We start from the raw sequence: 22,689 nt of genomic DNA on the forward strand, positions 1-22,689 counted from the left end.
AGGTGCTGTTATTATAAAAGGCTCAACTAATTCTCTAGCTCTTGTCCTAATTTATTAACAATTTCTTAAATATGAAAGAGTGTGTAGCGCCACAATATACGTAGGCAGGAACTTGTAAATTAGGACGGTACCTGAAACGACGTCGTCTGCCTCTTCTTTCGTCATGGAAAACACATGGGAATTTGTTTTGTTTTCTTATGGCAAGTTGGGATTTGCTCCCGCTTTTGGCCCGGTTCTTTTGTTGGGTTCGGCTGTCGTGTTGGTGGCTACAGGACAATATGCGATGCAGTTTCCCGTCTTCCCACAACCGAAGCACGTTCCACTTACTCGACGACACTCTCCACTGTGTCGGAGATGATAGGTGGGGCACTGCCTGATTTCTGAGTGGTTTGTGGCGTACGAAGGTCCATAGGATTGTCTGTTGGACTTGTTTTTCCTCTTAAACTTTTGCTCGTTCTGAGAAGGTTGTCCATTAAAGGGTCTCTTGTTCTTGTTTTCCCCTTCTCTTCGCCGAATGTCTGTCTCAGATCGGATAGCTGCGCACATAAGATCTGCAAAATTGGTTGGCTGATAAACCTCTAAAGCTGACTGAATTCGGCTATTCAATCTTTTCTTGAAGCGGTGCAATTTTAGGACCTCATCTGCCATGATCGTCGGTGCATAATTTCCTAGCTCATTGAAATAAGAGGTGTATTCTATCACTGAAATCTCTGGAGCTAGACAAAATTCTCAAATTCACTGAGCTTTTGCATTCTAACTTCTGCTGGGTAGTATTGCTTAAGGAAAACATCCTTAAACTGTTGCCACATTATTGCTCCTGCAACAGCCATGGCAGGTGAAACTGTTTCCCACCACTTACTCGCCTTGTCCTCTAGAAAAGGTACGACCACGTCCACTTTGAGTATCTCAGGGATTTTGAGCAGTCGTAGTTGTGTCTCTACATTCTTGATCCAACTCTAGGCTGCTTCAGGATCTGAATTACCCACAAATATTAGGCATATATTCTTTCGTAAGGATTCGTAGTGGACTTTGATCCCATTCTGAGGTGGAGGAGGTGGTTGGTTAGGATTCTGATTTCCTAATCCCTGGAGGGTAGTTGCTACGATCGTGGGTCATTAGGTCCGCGTGGCTTATATTAAATCCGGTTGGAGTTGGATTCTCATTCCCAGTCCCGCTATTGGAGTTTTGGTCACGGTTGCGGTTATTGCGATTGCTCCAATCCATTGCCTATAAAAGCACAACAGTTCCAAGATTGTTGTAACAACAAGGATAGTGCGATAGTAATGGCTCAATTACGAAATGATCTAAGGAATAAATCAAATAACTTTTTATTGAATTCAATTAAAGGAAATACAGATCAAAGTCATCGAAATGCAAAATAAAGCAAGAGAAGCAATTAGATTAGAAATCCTTATTACAACTAGTGATCTTATATTCAATCGTCTACAATCCTCCCACTGCCTCATCCTCCAGTGGGCCTTCTATTGTTTCTATTTCGAGCTGCACATTGATAAAGACTTCCTCCTGCTGATGGACATTGTTGAAGAGCTGTTCATGGTGTAGGGTTAAGTTATGCACGAACATTTGCAGTTCCTGGATAGTCACTGCATCTTGATTATGATGTTGTACCTGCGTAAAGCAGATTTGTTCTCTTTGAGCCTTAAGCTCAGTTATCTCGGCCTGAGCAGTTGCTAGGAGTTCTTTGGTCGCATCAAGCTCCTGTTCTACCTTATCATAATAGTGAGCGAACCTCTAGACATTTGGTTGGAGGTGCTCTCTATACTCTTTTAAGTCGTGTCTTGTGGCTAGAAGTTTATTCAAATCCCTACCAACTTCGCATTTCTTCTCTCTTTTGAACTAGGGATGCCTGAAGGTTTTTTATAGTCTCATACTTGTCTAGTACGGGGGTGGTGACACTCTTGTGAGCTGTGATCCAGGTACGAGCCATTTCCAGAAATCAATAAAAAGGGATATGCTCAGAATACAATCAAATATATGAATAATCAGTATGGAAGGTACCGAATAATAGACTTGTGAAGTAAAGGAGTGTCGGATTGATCAAACGAGATTATTTCGAAAAATTTCCAAAAATAGAAATTTTTGAGATTAACACATGGGTTGAAAGCATATGTTACATGGAGTTCAGAACAAGTGGCCGAACCGAATTTGGAATTTCCTACGAAAAGTTATAGGCTCTACGAAACTTTCCTAAAACATGATTTCAAAGGCCTAGATCATCGAATTACTAATTCGAGGAAAATAATATTCCCATCGGGGTTATGAACCCGACAGCTCTGATACCACTTAAATGTCACGTCCCGAGACCTGGGTTAGTCGACACCGACGTTGCTCAACAATCACATAATCGTCAAACAACAAGCCTCATAGTACAGTATATACCAAAACTAGTTTATTTCTCATAATCAACAAGTGGCGGAACCGAATTTGGAATTTCCTACGAAAAGTTATAGGCTCTACGAAACTTTCCTAAAACATGATTTCGAAGTCCAAGATCATCGAATTACTAATTAGAGGAAAATAATATTCCCATCGGGGTTATGAAACTGGCGGCTCTGATACCACTTAAATGTCAGGTCCCGAGACCTGGGTTAGTCGACAGCGGCGTTGCTCAACAATTATATAATCGTCAAACAACAAGCATCGTAGTACAGTATAAACCAAAACCAGTTTATTTCTCATAATCAACAAAAGAATAGTCTTTACAACTTAAATACCAAAATAAACTGAGTAAAAATATTTTAATAGTGTGGAAGCAAGAAACATAAACTAAGCTTTAAAACTTCTAAGATAACTCGAGGTCTTCTACCAACTCCAAAATTGCTCTTGTTCCACTTCTTTTATTTGCTATTCGTTCTTATCTGGTGGGTGGGGGAAAAGTAAGGGGTGAGTATTTTGGGAAATACTCAGCAAGTGGGGGGCCGTTCGAGACATGTAGCAACATATACATATACATATACATGAATTCAAATTTTACATAGCATATCATAACTTGAATAATAACAAATATTCATATTTCATAATCATAACATATCATACTCGAATAGCACGTTTTTTTACTCAATTAATCTTGGACTGAAACGTGTCCAAAAATTCGAACAGTCAGAAACATAAGAAATGAACCCGCTTCATTTCAGTTTCTTTATGAGTATTTCAACTTACATAGCATATCAAACTATCAAAGCTTTTTCTCTTACGCAGATCCTCAAAACAACTCAGAAATGGCAAGCCAAATTCCCGCTTACATTCTAAAGGTTATGGCCATTGATTTTGATTCAGTTCTCTCTGTTAAGGATGAATCCATTCGAAGCGTCTTTCTGAAGCTGGAAGCAGCTGGATTGAAGAAGTTTCTTGGGTCATCTACTCAGGAAATATATTCTAAAGAGATTCAAGAATTATATGACAACGGCTACATCTCTGCTGAAGGGAAAATCACAACCACTGTCAGCAGTAAGATACTGGTTTTAGATGAAGAATCATTCAGCACCTTTTTCCAACTGCCTTCAGATGGTCTGTCTCACTACTCTGAAGTGAAAGTTTCTGATGTTGAAGAGATGCTGACGCTTCTCTCTGCTGATGGGAAGAAGATAAAGGTATCTGATCCCAAGAAGGAGGTCAAATATGAATATCAGTATTGGCAGACATAGTGGCCAAGGGTGTTCTAGCCAAGGCAGGCTCCTTTGCTGCCCTCACTCTTGAAAAATTTCAAGTTATGACTGCTGTGATAAATGGACGAATACTGAACTGGTCGGCCATTATTTTCAACACTTTGAAAATTAAGGTTCAGTCAACCAAACAATCCAAAGGCTATGCCGTGCCTATCAGCCTAATATTGAAGAGCCAAGGTTCGGTAAATGACTCTGCTGAGAAGTCAACCAAATACAAAGTCTTCACTGCTAAGAATTTTCAGCCACCGAAGACAAAGCTGGACATCTCTCCCGAGTAGTTTTTGAAAGTCAAAAAGGATATTGGGACGCAGGCAGCTCCCAAATCAGTAAAGAAGACCAAGGACTTGGCGAAGTCAAAGAAGGAAATCAAGAGGAAATTGATTGTCAGTGAAACTGAATCAGAGAAAACCCCTTCTCTGAAAATCTTGAAAAAGCCAAGGACCCAGAAAACCAAGCTTATTGCAGCTAAGGAAGACATCCCAGTTGAGAGATTGAGGCCAACTAGAGCTGAACAACCCATAAGTGCAATACCAATCAGGGCAGTTCCGGTTGCTCCCTCAACTGATTCTCAGCAACCTCCTTCAACTGATCCTGCAAAGAAGACTATCACCGAATCTGGTAATAAACAAAAACACTTTGGAGTGAGAGCACCACTGATCACTATCATCGGTCCAACTCCACTGCCTTTTGCAAGACCAAAGGGCTTGGTGATACGTGAGTAGGTAGACTCAACAGTTTTCGGGCTGAGCATTACTCATGCCCTCTCTGACCCAAAAGGTAAGGGCAAGATGATTGAAGAGCCCAGACCAACCAATCCAATTCAGACTCATATTGACCTGATATGGGAAAAAGTAAATGAGTTATCTGAATCAAGTTGAAAGCGTACAATGAATGGGCCAGATTCAGGACTGAAGTGTTTGCCAAGCAATTGCAGAAGAAATCAGTTTTGGAAAAATTCATCGCTTTGGAAAAATTGTCTTCAAGGTAGTTAAAGCTACCTCAATTGCTCAGGCACTAGAAAGGATGAATTACTTATTTGATCTGATGCGTGTAAAAAAGCTAGCTTAAGTCATAGCTCAGCTACGCAAAAACTATGATCCTACCAGTCCAACTGCCTTTAATGACAAAGCAGTTTTTGATCAGCTGGACATGAATATTACATCATTGCAGATGAAAATCAAAGATTGGGAAATGGGACAAGAATTGATTATTCCAGCTCATTCCCAAAGTCAATCATTAGAAGAGCAAGCTGAAACTTCGACTCATCGTCCAGAGCCATCCAAGGAAGCAGTTGCTGAACAATCTGAGCAAGCAACTGATCTCTCTTCCAAGGATCACTACAAAAAACGTAAAACGACAATGGATATTATCCGTTGTTGCTGCTGCCAGAAAATTGTTGTAATTGGCAGTGTTGTTTCAAATGGGCTCAACGACAATAGTTTTAAACTGTTGTCGTAGATATCATATTGCGACGGTTTCTGACTAAGCCGTTGCTAATTAGCGACTATTTAAGATATTTTAGCGACGATTTTTTACTAAGCCGTCACTAATTAGCGATGATTTTTGACTAACCTGTCACTAATTAGCGACGGTTTAGACATAATCAGTCGCTAATTTTTTAAGTAAAATAAAAAAATTAATTTTATAATTTAATAGTCTACCAAAAAAACTTACAATCTGACTAAGCTAATAATATTCATGATCTTAACTAACACTTAGAAATTTACCAAGAATTGAAGCGAAAAAACTTACTCTAAATCGAAAATAAAATCGTCTAAGAGAAATTTTTTATCGTAGATGTGGACGGTGTAAAGGAAAATGGATCGAAAACGTGAGTATTTATAGATAATTTGCGACGGATTTTGGTTAAATAGCGACGATTTTTGTTTAAAACGTCGCTATTTTAAATATAAAACCGTCGCTAAATATTCTCCAAAACCATCGCTAAATAACAACGATTCGGTAAAACCGTTGTTGTTTCTCCAAAAAACATGCTAATCCACAACGGTTTTCTAAAACCATTGTCGTTTGTCTAAAAAAACACGTTAAAAGACAATGGTTAAAACACTAAGCCGTTGTCTTTTAAGTGTTGTGTATTCAGTATTTTCTTGTAGTGGATGCTCAGCCGTCATCTTCTGCTCTTCAAACTCATCCAGCAAGTATTGAATTATACTCTGAAACTGAGTTGTCACTGGCAAACGTTGATGAAGTAATACAATCAGTTGCCGCTGACATCCAGCTAAATGCTAGAACTGATGAACCGGTTGAAGACCTCATCAATACTGAACAATTAGCCTCAGAGGCTGTAATACCAGAAGTTGTAGAACCAGTTCAGTCCCCTGCCACGACTGAACAAGGAGTTTAAACTGAAGCTGACATGGCTAAGTTTCACTCAGAACCAACTGAAGAAGTGCCAACTGAAATTTCAGATGACAACCCAACTGAAGAGCCTACCAGGTCTACTGCTGCTCAGAACTCCACGCGACCTCAAGAACCTCAACAGGAGATAGTTGAAGAAATTATTCCAGAAATTGTTACAGATGTGACTGAATCACCAAATAGTGCTTTGGTAATCTTCAATGAAGAAGACAAGGGGCAAGAACTAGAATCGTCTGAAGCTTTTTCCCCTCAAATACCAATGGCTACTGATACTATGATAGAAGATATTCAGTCCAGTCTGCACAATTTAAGTTCAACTATCTCTGATATAAAGTCAACTTAATTGCTGCACACATTGAAAATTGATTCCACAAAGGATAATACCATGAAGAGCCTACACCAGATTACTAAGGATATCACTTCCTTATTTCTCCAATGGGATCAGTTGAAAAAGGACAGAGTGACAGTTCCAGCCTTTTTCCAGACTGAAGACATGCTAATCAATCGAATAGATTTTATACAAACCAGGATGACCAAGAGATTGGATTTGATGCAGGAACAGATGATGAATGTTATATCTATGGTCACTTCAGAAATCCGCACATTATCCAGCAAGGTCGATGGGTTTGACAAAAAGGGGGAAGAACAGCAGCGACAACAATTCAAGAAAAGATCTAGTCAATCAACTGATCAAGGACAAGCTGATAAAAGAGCAAAGAAATGAAGAAGTCCAAATCAGTTAGAAGATGGCCACTTTATTCGGTTGAGAGTTTTGACAGATTTTCAGTCAGTCAGTAGAAGATTATATTATTATTTTATTCTTTGTACGAATTTGTACACTGAAAGAAGATTCTTTCATTCTGAAACTCTTTTATGCTTTCATTCTTTGTACGAATCTATACATTGAAAGAGTTTTCAATTAAAGATTATTTTATCTACAAGAGTTCAGTTTGATCAGTTCATATATTCTAAGTTTTGTCAAACACCAAAAAAAGGGAAATTGTTGGAAACTAAATTTCGGAGTTTGACAAACTAAGCGTTAAAATATTGAACAACTGATCAAGAAAACTGAAAGTAACTGAACTAGAGATTCGTAAACTGATAGTTGCCCGAACTGAAGATTAATGTGTATATAATTCTAGGCAACTGAACTAAGGGAAGCTAACTGAATTGTGTTGTCAACTGAACGATTAGTTGAGACTGATCAGTTACTCCTATCGGCTAAAGAAGTCAACTGATTTTATCAGCTTTACACGTCATCGGTTGAGGATGTAGCCAACAACCTACATTTTGTACAGAAGCAGTGGGAATGCCGCATTTCAGAAAAGCTATAGTGTACGATTTCCAGAAGAATGTTGACATGGCTATTCAACGGATATAAAGATTAAAATGTATTCAATGTTATAGTTGGAATCAAAGCCTAAAAATAGCCGAGAAGATCAGCTGAAACAAAAAAAAAAATAACAATATACGAAGTTAACTAAGTTACCCAACTATCGAGCTATACAGTCAGTTTCGAGAACTCTACACATATTCTTTCAAAGCTCAGTTTTAAGAAAGCTCACGCTTATTATACATATCCATAGCTTTCAGGCTATACTTTGAGCTTCAAGCACAAACACTCTTTATTATTTTATTCGATCTTTGTAAGATCAGTTGTTCTTAAAAATTACATCAGTTGAGTACTGATACAAATTGTATTGAAGCAAAGAGTTTCAGTTTTGGCAGTGTTAAGTCTAAACTAAAGTGGGTTTGTACAAAACATTGTATAAATCAAAGTCTTTTAGTGAACATCTTATCCTCGAGATAGAAGGGGTGACGTGGGAGTGTTTGAAATCTCCGAACATCCACAAATCTTGTGTTTTTTCTTATCATTTTATCTGTTTTTTTCAGTTATTTCTGCACTTTTATAAAGTTAACTGATTGACATTGACAACAAGATTCGCAAATTCAGTTTATCCCTAAACTGATTCATCTATCAAAAAGTGGTGAAAATTGTCAAGTGTTTATTCAACTCCCCCCCCCCCCCCCCCCCCTTTTCTAAACATTTTATCACACCCAACCGATCCTAACAGAGTCTAAAGACTCAACACACCTCAACTGTAATAACAAGATACATATACATATCAATCAACAATGAAAAGTGTTGTAATTAAAGTAATTTACATGATCTTCAAAAGAATGAACGTAAACATAAATATATTCATATTCATATCATGCCATCGTAAACATATACATTTCCTTAATTAAATTCAGATCATTAGTTGTGACTTTCGTATCAGCTGTTATTCGATGGATCCATCTATGTATAACCATGGTACTGGGCGACGAGGACATCAGCGACACTCTCACCCGTCAACTGATCATTGTCTTTACAAGTTTCGTGTTCGTGTTTGTATTAGTCACAACCAACTCACATCCTTCCAAACATGTCATCATATTCATCACTTATAAAATTTCATGCATATACATACATTTTATTGAAACCAAGCATGCAATATATTCTCAGCATTTTCATAAAAATTCCATATTCATATAAGATAAACATTTTAAACATGCATTTTCAGTTGTCAGGGCACTGCAAGCACTGTTAACTCGATTCAGGTGAAAAATGGTCATTTTGCCCCTAAAACCCTAATTTGACCATTTTACTCCTGGACCTTAAATTTCTACCCGAAGCCATCCAAACTTATTAAAATACCTTAAAACATACTTATAATAATTTCTTAGACATAAATTCAAGCTCACTCATTAAATTCTATAATTCGTTTTAAAATTTGGATCGGAGTCCCGGTTTTAACCCGAATTATCCCGAAACGCAACCAAACATTCCCAAACTTAAATCATGACTTAACCACACATGACCAGCCCTTAGATAGCCTAGTTCCAACCGTTTAGGACCCTCGAAATGGCCCTTGAAAGCTGCTCGACAATCTGCACCAAAACCTGAAACCCTAACTACATTCTCAAGCCTAGAACTCGACCCTACACAAATCCAGCTCGGACCCGACCCAAACCAGACCATCCTAGACCACGACTGGACCCTCTTGGACCGAACTAACCATGGTCTTCAGCCGCATGCACTCGTATGTACGAGATTCACTCGAAACACCCCAAAACCGAGCCACAACTACACCTATCTCCCTCGATCTGTCCCTACACCCCAACCAGCTATGCACGAGCCACTCTAGGCCACATTTCAGACCCACCAGGGTCTGATCCAAGGCCAGGAACATCCCTTGCACCACCGCTCTCCTCATAACACCCGATCGAGCTAACCAAAGCCAAAGCTTTGAAGATCCGATTGGCCACTTACAAAGACATGTTCCAGATCTGATGTTTCCACTTAAACCCTCTCTAAACATCCTATAGGTCGTCCTTTAACCATCAAAACCCTGCAGCCCTTCATCCATGTCAAAAACGCGATATGCATGAACAAGAATTCCATATTTTTCATGTAAAAACCATATAAAATCGATTCATAATAGTATATCTATTAAATGGCATGCAAGATCAATCAAAATACATAATAGGATGTGATCAACAAGAAAGAGAAGGTATAGGGTGTGCCTTCATGTCTAAATGCTCGAAAAATCTAACCAACGAAGCGAGAGAAGATCACCGGATGAACATGACGGTACTCCCACTGAATTTTCTTGTCAAAATCCGAGCCAAAACCTACTGGTATGTGTGCGTATGAGTGCGGACGAGAGTGAATGGGGAAGGGCTAGAATTTGAGTGTGAGTTTTGATAATAAAATGAGTGAATATTGGGCCTAGGTTTTAAAATAATGAGTTGTAGTGGGCTTGGCTCAAAAATCTACTAAAGCAAGCCCATTAGGCCAAATAACACGCACACAAAATATTTGATTTTGGTACGTTTTCAAAAATATTAACCGAACCCTCAAAAATCCTCTGTTTCGATAAAAATCGACTACTAGTTTAAAATATGGCTCGAAGTGTAAAAATGCCACAATGGGCCCATTTTCACAAAATCACCTATCACACACATCATATATTAAATAATTTAAAAGATTTATTTAATAAAAACATTTTTCTTTAAACTGTCCCAGATCTTCGTTCCTCGTTCGTGCAATGAATAATGCAAAAAGCCCTGGTTTGTACAATTCTACTAAACCATGCCATAGCATCATAAAATCATGTCATGAACATGCATTTTGCATTTAAAACATTTGATTAAGTATTTTTAATAATACACTAGATTTGTATGCAGTCAGGTTACGTAGCTTGGATTTCTAGACCTTACATATATGGTTTGATATCTACTCCACTGGATGTAGCATTTGTAATGAGTGTTACGAGCAAATATCAGTCGAACCTCGGTCCACTACATGGAAAGTTTTGAAGGATATTCTTAAGTACTTGAGAAGAACTAAGAATTTGTTCATGATCTATGGAGTGTAGAATTAAAATTGGAAGGCTATATTGATTCTACATTTATTCTAGCTTTCAATCAAAGTGGGGATGATTCTAAATCAACCCCTGGATTTGTATTGAAGCACAATGGTGGTACTCTCTCCTGGAAAAGTTCCAAACAAGATACCACAACATATTCAACCACTGAGGTCGGATACATAGCTGCATTAAGAATTTTGTACAAGAGTTGAGCGTTATTCTAAATTTATTTTATCTAGTCCCTATTTATTGTTACAACACTGTTGCCCTTGTGAAAACAAAGGAGCCAATGTCTCATCAGTGATACAAACATATACTGAGGAAGTTCCACAGTATCCGAGAGATTGTGGGAAGATGAGACATATCAGTAAAGAATTGCCTCCACAGATAACGTTGCTAATTCACTTCCGAATCTCCAGTCAGGACTATTGTTTGAGAAGCATGTTAAAGTAATGGGTTTGAGATCTATGGGTAGTTGTTTACAAGACAAGTGAGAGTAATTAGAGTAGGTACTCCACGAAACAACTTGTGACTTAGCTTTATTGACTCTTATATAAAAATAATATTAATTTAATAATATTTTACGATTTTATCCACTCATGTCATTTACTTCATTTGCATACATATACAAGCTACATATATAAAACTATTGAGTATACTATAGTACCATGGCGTATATCTCACAACATAAATCATGAAATTTATTAGGAAGTGTATTGTATATTCTAAACTAGCTTGTTCCTAGTCGATTCATCCATAACAAACAAGGATAAAGGTTGCTCGAACTCGAGACTTGCATCTGCGATGTGAACTCCATGTTTCTTCGGTAAGGATATGTATTTTTCCATTCATGCAGATAGTTGCTCATTGGATGAGACACTGAACAACTTTCTCTCGAACTTTCCAAGTGGTTATCACTTATCGAATGATTTAATCCGCGATTATAGTTGTATGCTATTAGCCTTTTGACCCGGGACATCATGGAGGCTTTGTGTACTAACACTGCACTTTGATTCATTTACCAATTTCATGAGGGACATAAAATGGTCGGGTTGAGTGTAGTTTCGATATACGTAAGAGCCGATACATTACAATCGAGGATTCGCCGCTCACCTACGAGTGCCATCAGATCCATGATCAGAGTGTGACATCTTCTTTCTTAGTATATTATACTAAGTATTGTTATTCATTTTAATATATTTTATATACAAATTTATTTTCTATATATGTTAGACGAGTCTATCCGATTCATACTTAGATTGAAAATAATACTTTTCACATAAAAAATATTAATTTTTAGGGATCGAGTCGGATAAAAAATGTGTTTCAAAAAATTTGCATATGAGAATCTTATATATATATATTTTCATGTATTTTTAATTGTTTTTATCTGGATGTCTCGTAATGGCAAATGGGACAAAAAAAAAGTTACAATTACGATGTGCGAGTGACTTATAATATTCAAGGCACACCTCATAATTCCAATTAAAATAATCAGTCAAAGACAAATAATGCACTAAAAAATTCCACGCACGTCCACGTACGTACCAGCGACTCAACCCTATAAATCAGCACCAGCGGCTAGCAAGCTCCGACGAAACATATAGCGATGGCGGACCAGGAATTTGACTCTCATGATCTTGAGAAGACAGAAGCACCAGAACCAAACACCCATTTGACGGAACGCAAATCTTCATGGGGCAGGCTCCGTCGCGTCGACTCGTTGAACATGGAGGCCGGAAATATCTCTACCAAACATGGCGGCTCCTCTCGCCAGGTCCTTTATTCCTCGTTATGGTACTCATCGATCACCAGGCTGCTAAATCTTTTTTTATGGTGCAGGCGAGTTGGGTCAGGACATTTAGTTTGGCATTCCAAAGCGTGGGAGTCATATATGGAGATATCGGGACCTCGCCGTTGTATGTGTACGCTTCCACTTTCCCCAACGAGATTCAGCATAAGGACGACATACTTGGAGCTCTGTCGCTCATCATTTATACCATTGTGCTTGTTCCTATGATCAAATATGTCTTCCTTGTTTTGAGGGCTAATGACCATGGAGATGGTATGTTATCTAAACCGTTGTTTCGATTTTTTAATTTAAAAAAGACTTAGATAATTGTCTTTATTTGTTCTTTTGTATGTTTAGCTGATACCAATTTGTTGTTCCGTAGAACTTTTTTATTTTTTTATATATTGAAACCCACGATTTCTTACTTAACCTATACATACCAAAAAAGTCAACTTGGCCACTATTGTTAGTATGGCGTATAGAAGTGATCTTGTAAGTTGGATCATAACATGTCAACTTAAGGAACTAAATTGTGATTTTCCCAAATCCATGCAATATATAAGATTCTCCTAGATGTGATAATTAAATTCACACGGTGTGCATGTTGCAGGGGGTACATTTGCCTTGTATTCCTTGATATGTAGGTATGCGAATGTCAGCCTCATACCGAAAAATCAACCTGAAGATGCCCAACTGTCAAACTACAGACTCGAAACTCCATCGACGCATCTTCAGAGGGCTCAAAAGATCAAAGAGAAGCTTGAGAAGAGCAAGACTGCTAAAGTCGTGCTTTTCCTCTGCACGATTCTTGGGACTTCCATGGTCATTGGTGATGGTGTTCTTACACCCTGCATCTCAGGTATATATCCTCATTAAATTGTCGTAAAAAATGGGCTTTTAAATTAATCAACTCGGGTGGTTCCGCTAATACGTTTGTTGATTGAATTGATAGTCCTTTCTGCCGTTAATGGAATCAAGGGAGTGGACAAAGGTAAGTGCAATTTTTATTCTTGTTCTGTGTTCTTGATTCATATTAATGAATAATGATATGCATATATATAACTTTGCAGATACCGCTGCCTATATTTCAATCGCGATATTGATTGTTATCTTCTGCGTACAACGATTCGGTACCGATAAAGTTGGTACCACCTTTGCTCCTGCAATCTGCTTATGGTTTTTATTAATAAGTGGGATCGGTGTCTACAACTTTTTCAAGCATGAACCCGGTGTGTTGCGAGCTTTCAATCCTATGTACATCGTGAGATACTTCCAAAGAAATGGTCACGCAGCCTGGGTATCACTTGGTGGAATTGTTCTTTGCATCACTGGTAATATCTGTTTATGGATATATCTTCTTTTGTCTTCTGGGAAATTGTTTGATATTCACTAGTCAACCCATGGGCGTCTCTTCATTTCATAAATTTTCAACAGGGACTGAGGCCATGTTTGCTGACTTAGGCCATTTCAACTTGCCGGCCGTACAAGTAAGTAGCGAGTCCATTATATAGAGTATCGTTAGTGTGGATCCTTGAATCCGATCGAGGCATGAATAGTATGTAGCCTGGTTGTAATTTTATTTGAACTGAAATCTGTTTCTTTTCGTCTGAAGAATTTCCTTTTTGCTTGATCACTTTAGATTAGCTTCTCGGGAATTGTTTTTCCCGCTCTCCTCACTGCATATATTGGACAAGCCGCATACCTTTCCAAGTTCCCTGATCAAGTGAAGGACACGTTTTATGCCTCCATACCAGGTAATTTGTCTCTAGAATAATCCTACAGAAACACAAGTGTAAATCTCATCAACTTTTTATGCCAAACTTTATATTGTACAGATCCACTTTATTGGCCAACATTCATTGTGGCTATCGCCGCAGCCATTATCGCTAGTCAAGCTATGATATCTGGAGCATTTTCTATCATTTCCCAATCCCTCAGCCTAAGTTGTTTCCCAAGAGTAAAAGTTGTCCACACTTCTGCTAAATATGAAGGACAAGTCTACATTCCTGATATCAACTACATTCTCATGATCGCTTGTATCATCGTGACGTTTGGTTTCAAATCGACAGAAAGGATCGGCAATGCCTACGGTAAAATCATCAAACTAACTTTTACTTATTATTAGCATTCAAAGAATAGTATTGATATTTCTATTATATGGTTTTATTATGATTCATAAAGAATTATATCCCATCATAGTTTTTCGAGGACATTTTCACTAATAAAATGGGTTGATGTTTGTTTCTAAATCTTCATGGCCAAACAACGTAACTCGTGTTATGTTTTCTTCCCCACCATATATAATTGTACTGTATAACACTTCTTAAATAACCAGAATTTCTTATATATATAGTAATATAACATGATAAGTAACATAGTATAATGTTCATATTAATTGTAGGTATAGCTGTTGTTTCCGTGATGGTGATAACAACGTCTCTCGTTACGTTGATAATGCTATTTATATGGAAGACGAAGATTTGGTGGATCTGTTTGTTCTTCCTGGTCTTCATGTCGGTGGAGATCCTATATCTATCATCTGTCCTTTACAAGTTTACCCAAGGAGGATACCTCCCATTGGGTTTCTCTTTAGTGCTTATGATAATAATGGGTACATGGCATTATGCGCAACAACAACGTTACATATTCGAAATGAAAAATAAGGTTTCAAGTGTGTATGTGAGGGACTTGGCAAAAAACACAGACATAATGAGGCTACCAGGCATTGGGCTTCTGTATTCAGAACTTGTTCAAGGAATCCCACCAATATTCTCTCATTTTGTTTCTAATGTCCCTTGCATTCATTCTGTTGTAGTAATGGTCTCGATAAAGGCCATTCCTATCAGCTACGTTGCGCTCGAGGAGCGGTTTTTGTTTAGACAAGTCGAGCATAGAGACTACCATGTTTACCGATGTGTAGCGAGGTATGGATACAAGGATGCAATTGAGGAACCACACGAATTTGAACGACAACTAGTTCATAAGTTGAAGGAGTTCATAAGGCATGAACATTTCATACATGGAGGAGTCGTTGAAAATGAACCGATGCACGGGCACGGCCATGAGGTGAAAACCATCACACATTCTGGCTTATTGGGAGAAGGAAATGTGAGAAAGTCTTCTTCTTCTGTTGTGGTACCCACCGAACAATCGACACCGGATCAACATAATAACACCTCTCGTATTTCGTCAAGTTCGATTCAGTCTGTTAGTTCAGGTAGCAGGATGATCAACAACCCACTTGCCCAGATTCAAGGAGCTGAAGAACATGTGCAATTTGTTGATAAAGCAATGGATCAAGGTGTGTTTTATCTTATAGGAGAAGCAGAAGTGGTTGCAAAAAAGGACTCTTCTCTGCTCAAGAAGATAATAATAAACTATCTCTACAGTTTCCTTAGGAAGAATTTCAGGAATGGAGGAAAAGTATTAGCCATTCCTCAGACAAGACTTCTTAAAGTTGGAATGAATTATGAAATCTGAATACATTATATTTATGTTTTCTTTTATTGTATTTATTTATGAGTGATGTATATCTGTTCTACTATATTTTTCCATCTGTAAAAGTGTGAGTTTCCTATTGTTGATTTACTTTATAGTCTCTGCTTCACAAGTGTTGCTTTCTATTTACCCACTTTGCCTCTGTCCACCGATTTCTTGAATTACTGGACTGACTTAGCCGTTTACGTCTTCTTCCATTTTCATTTACTTTGGCAATGACGTCTCTTTCATTTGATCGAAACCTGTGTTTTTATTCTTCATCGGCGGCACAATTTATTTACTTTGACAATCACGTCTTTTTCAATATTATTTTTAGAGCTCGAGTGCTTTTTATTTTTTTATTTTATATATTTTGTTTCTTAATTAATTTGGTTGTGCATTGTATATTAGTTTTAAGTAAAATGTATTCATGTTTCTCCATATGGATATTAAATTATTGAGTTAATTGTTTGCGGGAAAAAGTAAATCCAAATTGAAGTTGATCAAAAATTATCGTCGTTCAACTATGTTACAAGACAGACTGAACTGATCGACTACGTTGTCAATATAAAAAAAGATAGTTGAATCTTAAATATGAAAATTTAGTTAATATTTTTGCTGTCAAAACTTAAAGATGTGTAATATTTAAGTGATTATTTAAAATATTTTTGTTAGGTTATTTGATTACGTTACATACATTTTGAATGTCATATGTTATTTCACGTTTTATATTTAAATATTTTGGTTTATAAAATATTTCATTGGTTAAAAAAATGACCTTATTTTATTATTTAGTGGGAGCAAAGTTAAAGAATTTAACTACGAACAATAAATGATGAAATCATCAAATGAATGAATTTATGTATTTGATACAGATTGTTTCTTGGAACTCCAAGAAATGGGTGAATTTTCCAAGAACCAACAAAAGTTAGAGAAGGTACGTCGACCATCCGGATCACTTCCCCAGTCGACATTACAATAACCAAGAAGAGCAAACTTTGAGGGTACACTAAAGCAAATGCCTAAGTGTAGCGTACCATTTATATAACGAAGTTTACACCAAACAACTTGCCCATGCGAATAAAGAGGAACTTGAATAAACTAAGAAACTTTATTAACATTGTAAGCTATATCTAGTCTGGTTATTGCTAAGTATTGAAGGAGTACCAACTGTGCTCCGATATCAAGTCACATCCCCCAATGATCACCATCTCTTTTAGATGACTTGCGTCATGTTGACATTGGAGTGGACAGAGCTTTTGCAAGATCCATTTTTGTTTTGAAAACTAGCTCTCGAGCATACTTGGACTGTTTAAGGAAAAGAGATTTTTCAATTGGATAATAGACTTCAACACCCAACAAATAGGAGATGGTTAGTTGTCTCACGTTTGTTGGATAAAATGCCTGGAAGTTGCATATATGAGCTTGGACAATCCTTCTCCCTTGAACTAGCTTTTGGGATTGAGTTAAGTCCAAGTTCTAATATTAACTTGGTATCAGAGCCAAGGTCATGGGTTCGATTCTCATTGATTGAAAGAACTGCAATTAATGGGAGAGAGATTGTTGGGTGCAATAATTGTCCTTGTTTGATAGAGCGATCGAACCGTAGTACTTGAGCTGCTATACGGTTTTAAAAATTAGAGTTGCACCATTACTACCAGCTATAACTTTTGGTAAAGCGCTCAGTCCTACAATTGATATCAAAGCCCAGGTTCCATCGTTATGTGTTGGACTGCCCATAGTTGGGTCATTTGTAAACGAATTCACGCTCCAGATATTCATTCTTAGGCGTGAGGGGAGTGTTTTAGTTGTCCAACATCGGTTGCATAAAATACCTGAGAGTTGCATATATATGCTTGGACAATCCTCCTCGAGCTAGCTTTTCAGGTTGAGTTACATCTAAGGTAAGTGGGCTTGTTTTAAATGTGTAATTTCGGTGTATGCATTTTTGGTATTTTCGAAATTTCGGTCGAGTACAATTCTTCTTCTACCCCTTCTGGCTACGATTTGTACATGAGTTTTGTGTTGACACTGTGAGGATTCAACTTGATATGGGAGGGAATCCCAACTATGATATGACCCTCATACGGTGGGGATATAACCGATCCGGCCTCGCCCCCTTAGAGGAATAAAAATTAGGGACTGACGTCAGTAAACCATTGAAAGTAGAGGAATCTCAGTGTCAGGTCAATGATACGGATGTGGTATGAGTCAATTTATGCATGGTGTGTGTGTGTACGTATTTCGAATTTTATATGCATGTTGTTGTGTACTCGAACGGTCCCCACTTGCTGAGTATTTCCCAAAATACTCACCCCTTACAACCTTCCCAGATAAATCCGAAGATAAAACAGAGGAACAAGTTGAGGAAGAAGAGTCGAATCAATTTTGGGGCTGGTGAAATTATTTAAATTTCGAGAATTTTGCTGCAAGGATTTAAGAATTTTAGTAGGTTTATTTTAATTGTAAATGCTTCCGCAATTTATTCAATTTATTCAGTTGTAAAGACAATGGTTGTTTTTGCGAATTTATGAAATAAACTGGTTTCGGTTTATACTGTGCTACGAGGCTGGTTGTTTTTCGATTGTGTGGTTGATGAACAACGCCGGTGTCAATCCCGAGTTTCGGGGCGTGCCATTTAAGTGGTATCAGAGCCGCCAGGTTCAAAATCCGAGTGGAAGAATCGAGTTTCAAAAAAAAAAAATTTCGGATTTCGGCCAAACAGCACCTTACGTGCGCCGCCGAGCTTTTCCACCGATTCCGGCCGATTCCGGTAACGTGTGTTCGATCAGAGACCAGTTCCGAAATCGTCTCGACGAAACGAATAATAGCCCTCAACCAATTTCAGATTTAGTGTTAGGGTGAAGCCGTAATTTCAGATCTAAGAAATAGGGCGTGTAAACCTTAAACGCCGAATATTGTTTTGTCCAATTACCCTACCAATCCTACTTCGATTTTAAATTAATTTTACACAAACGATACACATACCATGGGTAACGTTTCTCAACAATCAATTTTGGGATCGGATCAAGAAATCAAAAACGCCCAATTTCAAGGGAGTTGACCGATTTTGAGCGAGTTCCGGCCAAATTAGGCAGTTTTCCGACCGATTCTGGCCATGCCGTCACCGGTTCCGTAACCCCTACCCCGTCGCCGACATACGCCTCTGCTCCGACCGTACTCCGGCGAGTCAACCCAGCGAGTCAACTCGGCCGAATCATCGAGTCAACCGGCCAGCTTTAACCTCCTATTTTCGGAAATTTTCGAAAAATACATATAAATTTCGATACCTTGCTCTATTAGTTCTTGATATTTATTTTATCCTATTTTGATATTCTGAGCGTTTCCTTTCTTTATTGTTTTAGGAAATGGCTCGTTTCCGTGTCACCGCTCGTAAGAAAGTGACCCCGATTACTCTTAGGGAGACGACCAAGCTGGATAATCACCAACCTCGCACGCGCGCTCAGGCTGCTATACATTTAAAGGAATTGGCTATAGGACACCAGGATAGGACTATCAGGAGGCTGAGAGCTAGTAATCTTGAGAGGAGGCAACAAGTGGAAAATCTGACTACTAAACTGGAGACAGCAGAGAAAAGAATTGACGAGGTCTTCCAAATGTTCGAGCTCGTTAAAGAACATAACTGCGAACTGCGAGAGTCATTACAAATAACGATGAGTCAAGCCAAGCAAGCTAAGGAGGAAGTGGATAGACGCACCATAGAACTGTCTGAAGCTCGTCAAGCCCGACTGAGGGATAAGAAAAAAATTGAAGAATCCTGGAATGTGATCATGCAATTATCTGAGAATAACCAAAGGCTATCCAAGGAGGTAGACGAGAGGAAACCAAAGGAGAATAAGCCTAATGCCAGGGTGTTCGCTATGAACCAAGAAGAGGCAGATGACGCCAATGAAGTCGTATCAGGTACCATCTTACTTCAAAAAGTACCTGCTTATGCATTGTTTGACTGTGGTGCTACACACTCTTTTGTGTCTAAAAGGTTTGCTAAGAAAGTAGGACTTAAGCCCGAATCTCTAACTGAACCTTTTCGGATAGCTACACCTACGAGTAAGACCATAGAAACTCATGAAATTCACAAGGATTGTAAGATCGGTATCGCTAATCAGACTTTCAGTGCCGACTTGATACAATTGGTTATGGTCGATTTCGACATTATTTTAGGGATGGATTGGTTAGCCAGTAATAATGCCATAGTGGACTGTAAAGGGAAAAGAGTTAAGCTCCGAACCCCAAATCAGGCAGAGATCGTGTATCATGGTAAATCCAAGAAACGAAAATCACTCCTTTCCGCTTCCCAGGCATGGAAGGCCATGAAATCTGGAGAAGACATCTATCTAGCAATGATCAACGAAGTGCAAGGAGAAGTCGAACTGAGGATAGAAGACATCCCAATAGTATGTGAGTTCTCGGATGTTTTCCCAGAAGAACTCCCAGGGACAGTTCCGGACCGCGAAGTTGAGTTCGAAATTAATCTGGTTCCTGGTGCAGCACCAATCTCTAAAGCACCTTACAGGATGGCGCCAGCGGAACTCAAGGAGCTAAAAGAGCAACTCCAAGAATTGCTGGACAAAAAGCAAATTCGACCTAGTGTGTCCCCATGGGGAGCTCCAGTACTCTTCGTAAAGAAGAAAGACAGTAGTATGAGATTGTGCATCGATTACAGAGAATTGAACAAGATCACAATCAAGAACAGGTACCCTCTACCTCGGATAGACGATCTGTTTGATCAGCTTAAAGGAGCCGCCATCTTTTCTAAATTGGATCTGAGGACTGGATATCACCAACTGAAGGTCAAGGCTGAAGATATCTCCAAAACAGCTTTTCAGACAAGATATGGGCATTATGAGTTCACAGTGATGCCTTTTGGGTTGACTAATGCGCCTGCAGCCTTTATGGACCTAATGAACAGAGTGTTCAAACCATTTCTGGACCAGTTCGTAGTGGTATTTATTGATGACATCCTCATTTATTCTCCCAACGAGGAAGAACATGAAGAGCACCTCCGCCTTGCACTACAGACACTGAGGGAGAAAGAGCTATATGCTAAGTTTAAGAAATGTGAGTGCTGGCTTAAGAGTGTATCCTTTTTAGGACATGTGATCTCGGAAGCAGGAGTATCAGTCGATCCCAAGAAAGTTGAGGCAATTACAGAGTGGTCAAAACCTAAGAACGCCACAGACATCAGGAGCTTTCTTGGACTGGCAGGTTATTACAGGAAGTTCATCGAAGGTTTTTCTTCCATAGCTATACCACTGACTAAGCTCACTCAGAAGAATTCCAAGTTCAGCTGGGACGAAGGTTGCGAGAAAAGTTTTCAGACATTGAAAGAAAAACTTGCATCCACGCCAATGCTAATCTTACCTACTGAAGATAAGGAATTCACCATCTACAGTGACGCATCTAAGGAAGGTCTGGGATGCGTACTCATGCAATAGGGAAGAGTGATCGCCTATGCGTCAAGATAGTTGAAACCGCACGAAAAGAACTACCCTACGCATGATCTTGAGTTAGCAGCAGTTGTCTTTGCCTTAAAAATCTGGAGGCACTATCTCTATTGTGCAAAGTGCGAAATTTTCACAGATCACCAGAGTCTCAAGTACTTGTTCACCCAAAAAGAACTAAACATGAGGCAAAGGCGATGGATCGAACTATTGAAGGATTACGACTTGACTATAAGTTACCATCCAGGTAAAGCGAACAAAGTGGCCGATGCTCTGAGTCGGAAAAATGGAGGCAAGATCACTCTAGCTTCACTCTCCGCCCATCCATGTCTGCAGGAGACCGTCAAGTTAAATCAGGACCGAGACCCCGAGCTAAAGAAACTTAAGGAACAAGTCAAAAACGGGTCAAGATCTACAAATTGATGACAAGGGAGTCCTATGGATGAATGGACGACTGTGCGTACCGAACAACGATAACCTTCGCCAAGAAATACTATCAGAAGCACACAAGTCCAAGTTTTCAGTCCATCCAGGCAGTACAAAAATGTACAAATACCTTAAGAGGAATTTTTGGTGGAACGGAATGAAAAGAGATTTGGCAGTATTCGTCTCTAAGTGTCAGGTTTGTCAACAGGTCAAAGCAGAGCACCAGCGACCCGGAGGATTATTGCAACCGTTGGAGATACCTGAGTGGAAGTGGGACCATATCTCCATGGACTTTGTGGTAGGATTGCCAAAGTCAAGGCAAGGTCAGGACGGAATATGGGTAATTGTAGATAGACTTACAAAATCTGCACACTTCCTACCCGTCCGTATGAACTACAATCTGGACAAATTAGCTACACTGTACATGGACAATATTGTAAGACTTCATGGAGTACCAGTGAGCATCCTGTCTGACAGAGACCCAAGGTTCGTCTCGCGCTTTTGGAAGAGCTTTCAAGAGGCCATGGGAACGAAAGTAACCCTAAGTACGGCCTATCATCCTCAAACCGATGGACAAACGGAGAGAACCATCCAAACTTTGGAAGATATGCTGCGAGCATGCACTCATGAATTCAGTAGCAATTGGAGCACTCATCTACCTTTAATTGAGTTTGCTTACAACAACAGCTATCACAGCAGCATCGGAATGGCCCCATACGAAGCTCTTTATGGAAGGAAATGTCGATCACCACTTTATTGGGATGAAGTGGGAGAAAAAGCAGTAGTAGGACCCGAGCTCGTACAGATAACAGTAGACAAGGTTACAGTAGTCCGAGAGAAACTCAAGGCAGCTCAAGACCGACAAAAGAGTTGGGCAGATCTAAAAAGAAGGCCAGTGGAATTCAACGTTGGCGAGAAGGCCTACGTGAAAGTGTCGCCTATGAAAGGAGTTGTCCAATTCAGTAAAGCCGGGAAGCTAAACCCCCGTTATGTAGGACCCTTTGAAATTTTGGAAAAAGTAGGCACACTGGCATACAGATTGGCACTGCCGC

At 39.0% G+C, this 22,689-nt stretch overlaps 1 protein-coding gene across 1 annotated transcript; it reads left to right on the top strand.

The window, feature by feature from the left end:
* Positions 1 to 11,997: 11,997 nt before the first annotated feature.
* Positions 11,998 to 15,867, top strand: LOC142519288 (potassium transporter 5-like). Its single transcript, XM_075622257.1, has 9 exons — positions 11,998 to 12,257; positions 12,323 to 12,545; positions 12,883 to 13,131; positions 13,225 to 13,263; positions 13,343 to 13,603; positions 13,707 to 13,759; positions 13,912 to 14,026; positions 14,108 to 14,362; positions 14,674 to 15,867. Exons 1-9 carry the CDS (start codon positions 12,090 to 12,092, stop codon positions 15,750 to 15,752), a joined length of 2,442 nt encoding a protein of 813 aa, XP_075478372.1. The 5' UTR covers positions 11,998 to 12,089; the 3' UTR covers positions 15,753 to 15,867.
* The last annotated feature ends 6,822 nt before the right edge of the window (positions 15,868 to 22,689 follow it).

Source organism: Primulina tabacum, chromosome 11 (assembly GCF_025594145.1).
Source record: "Primulina tabacum isolate GXHZ01 chromosome 11, ASM2559414v2, whole genome shotgun sequence".
NCBI lineage: Eukaryota > Viridiplantae > Streptophyta > Magnoliopsida > Lamiales > Gesneriaceae > Primulina > Primulina tabacum.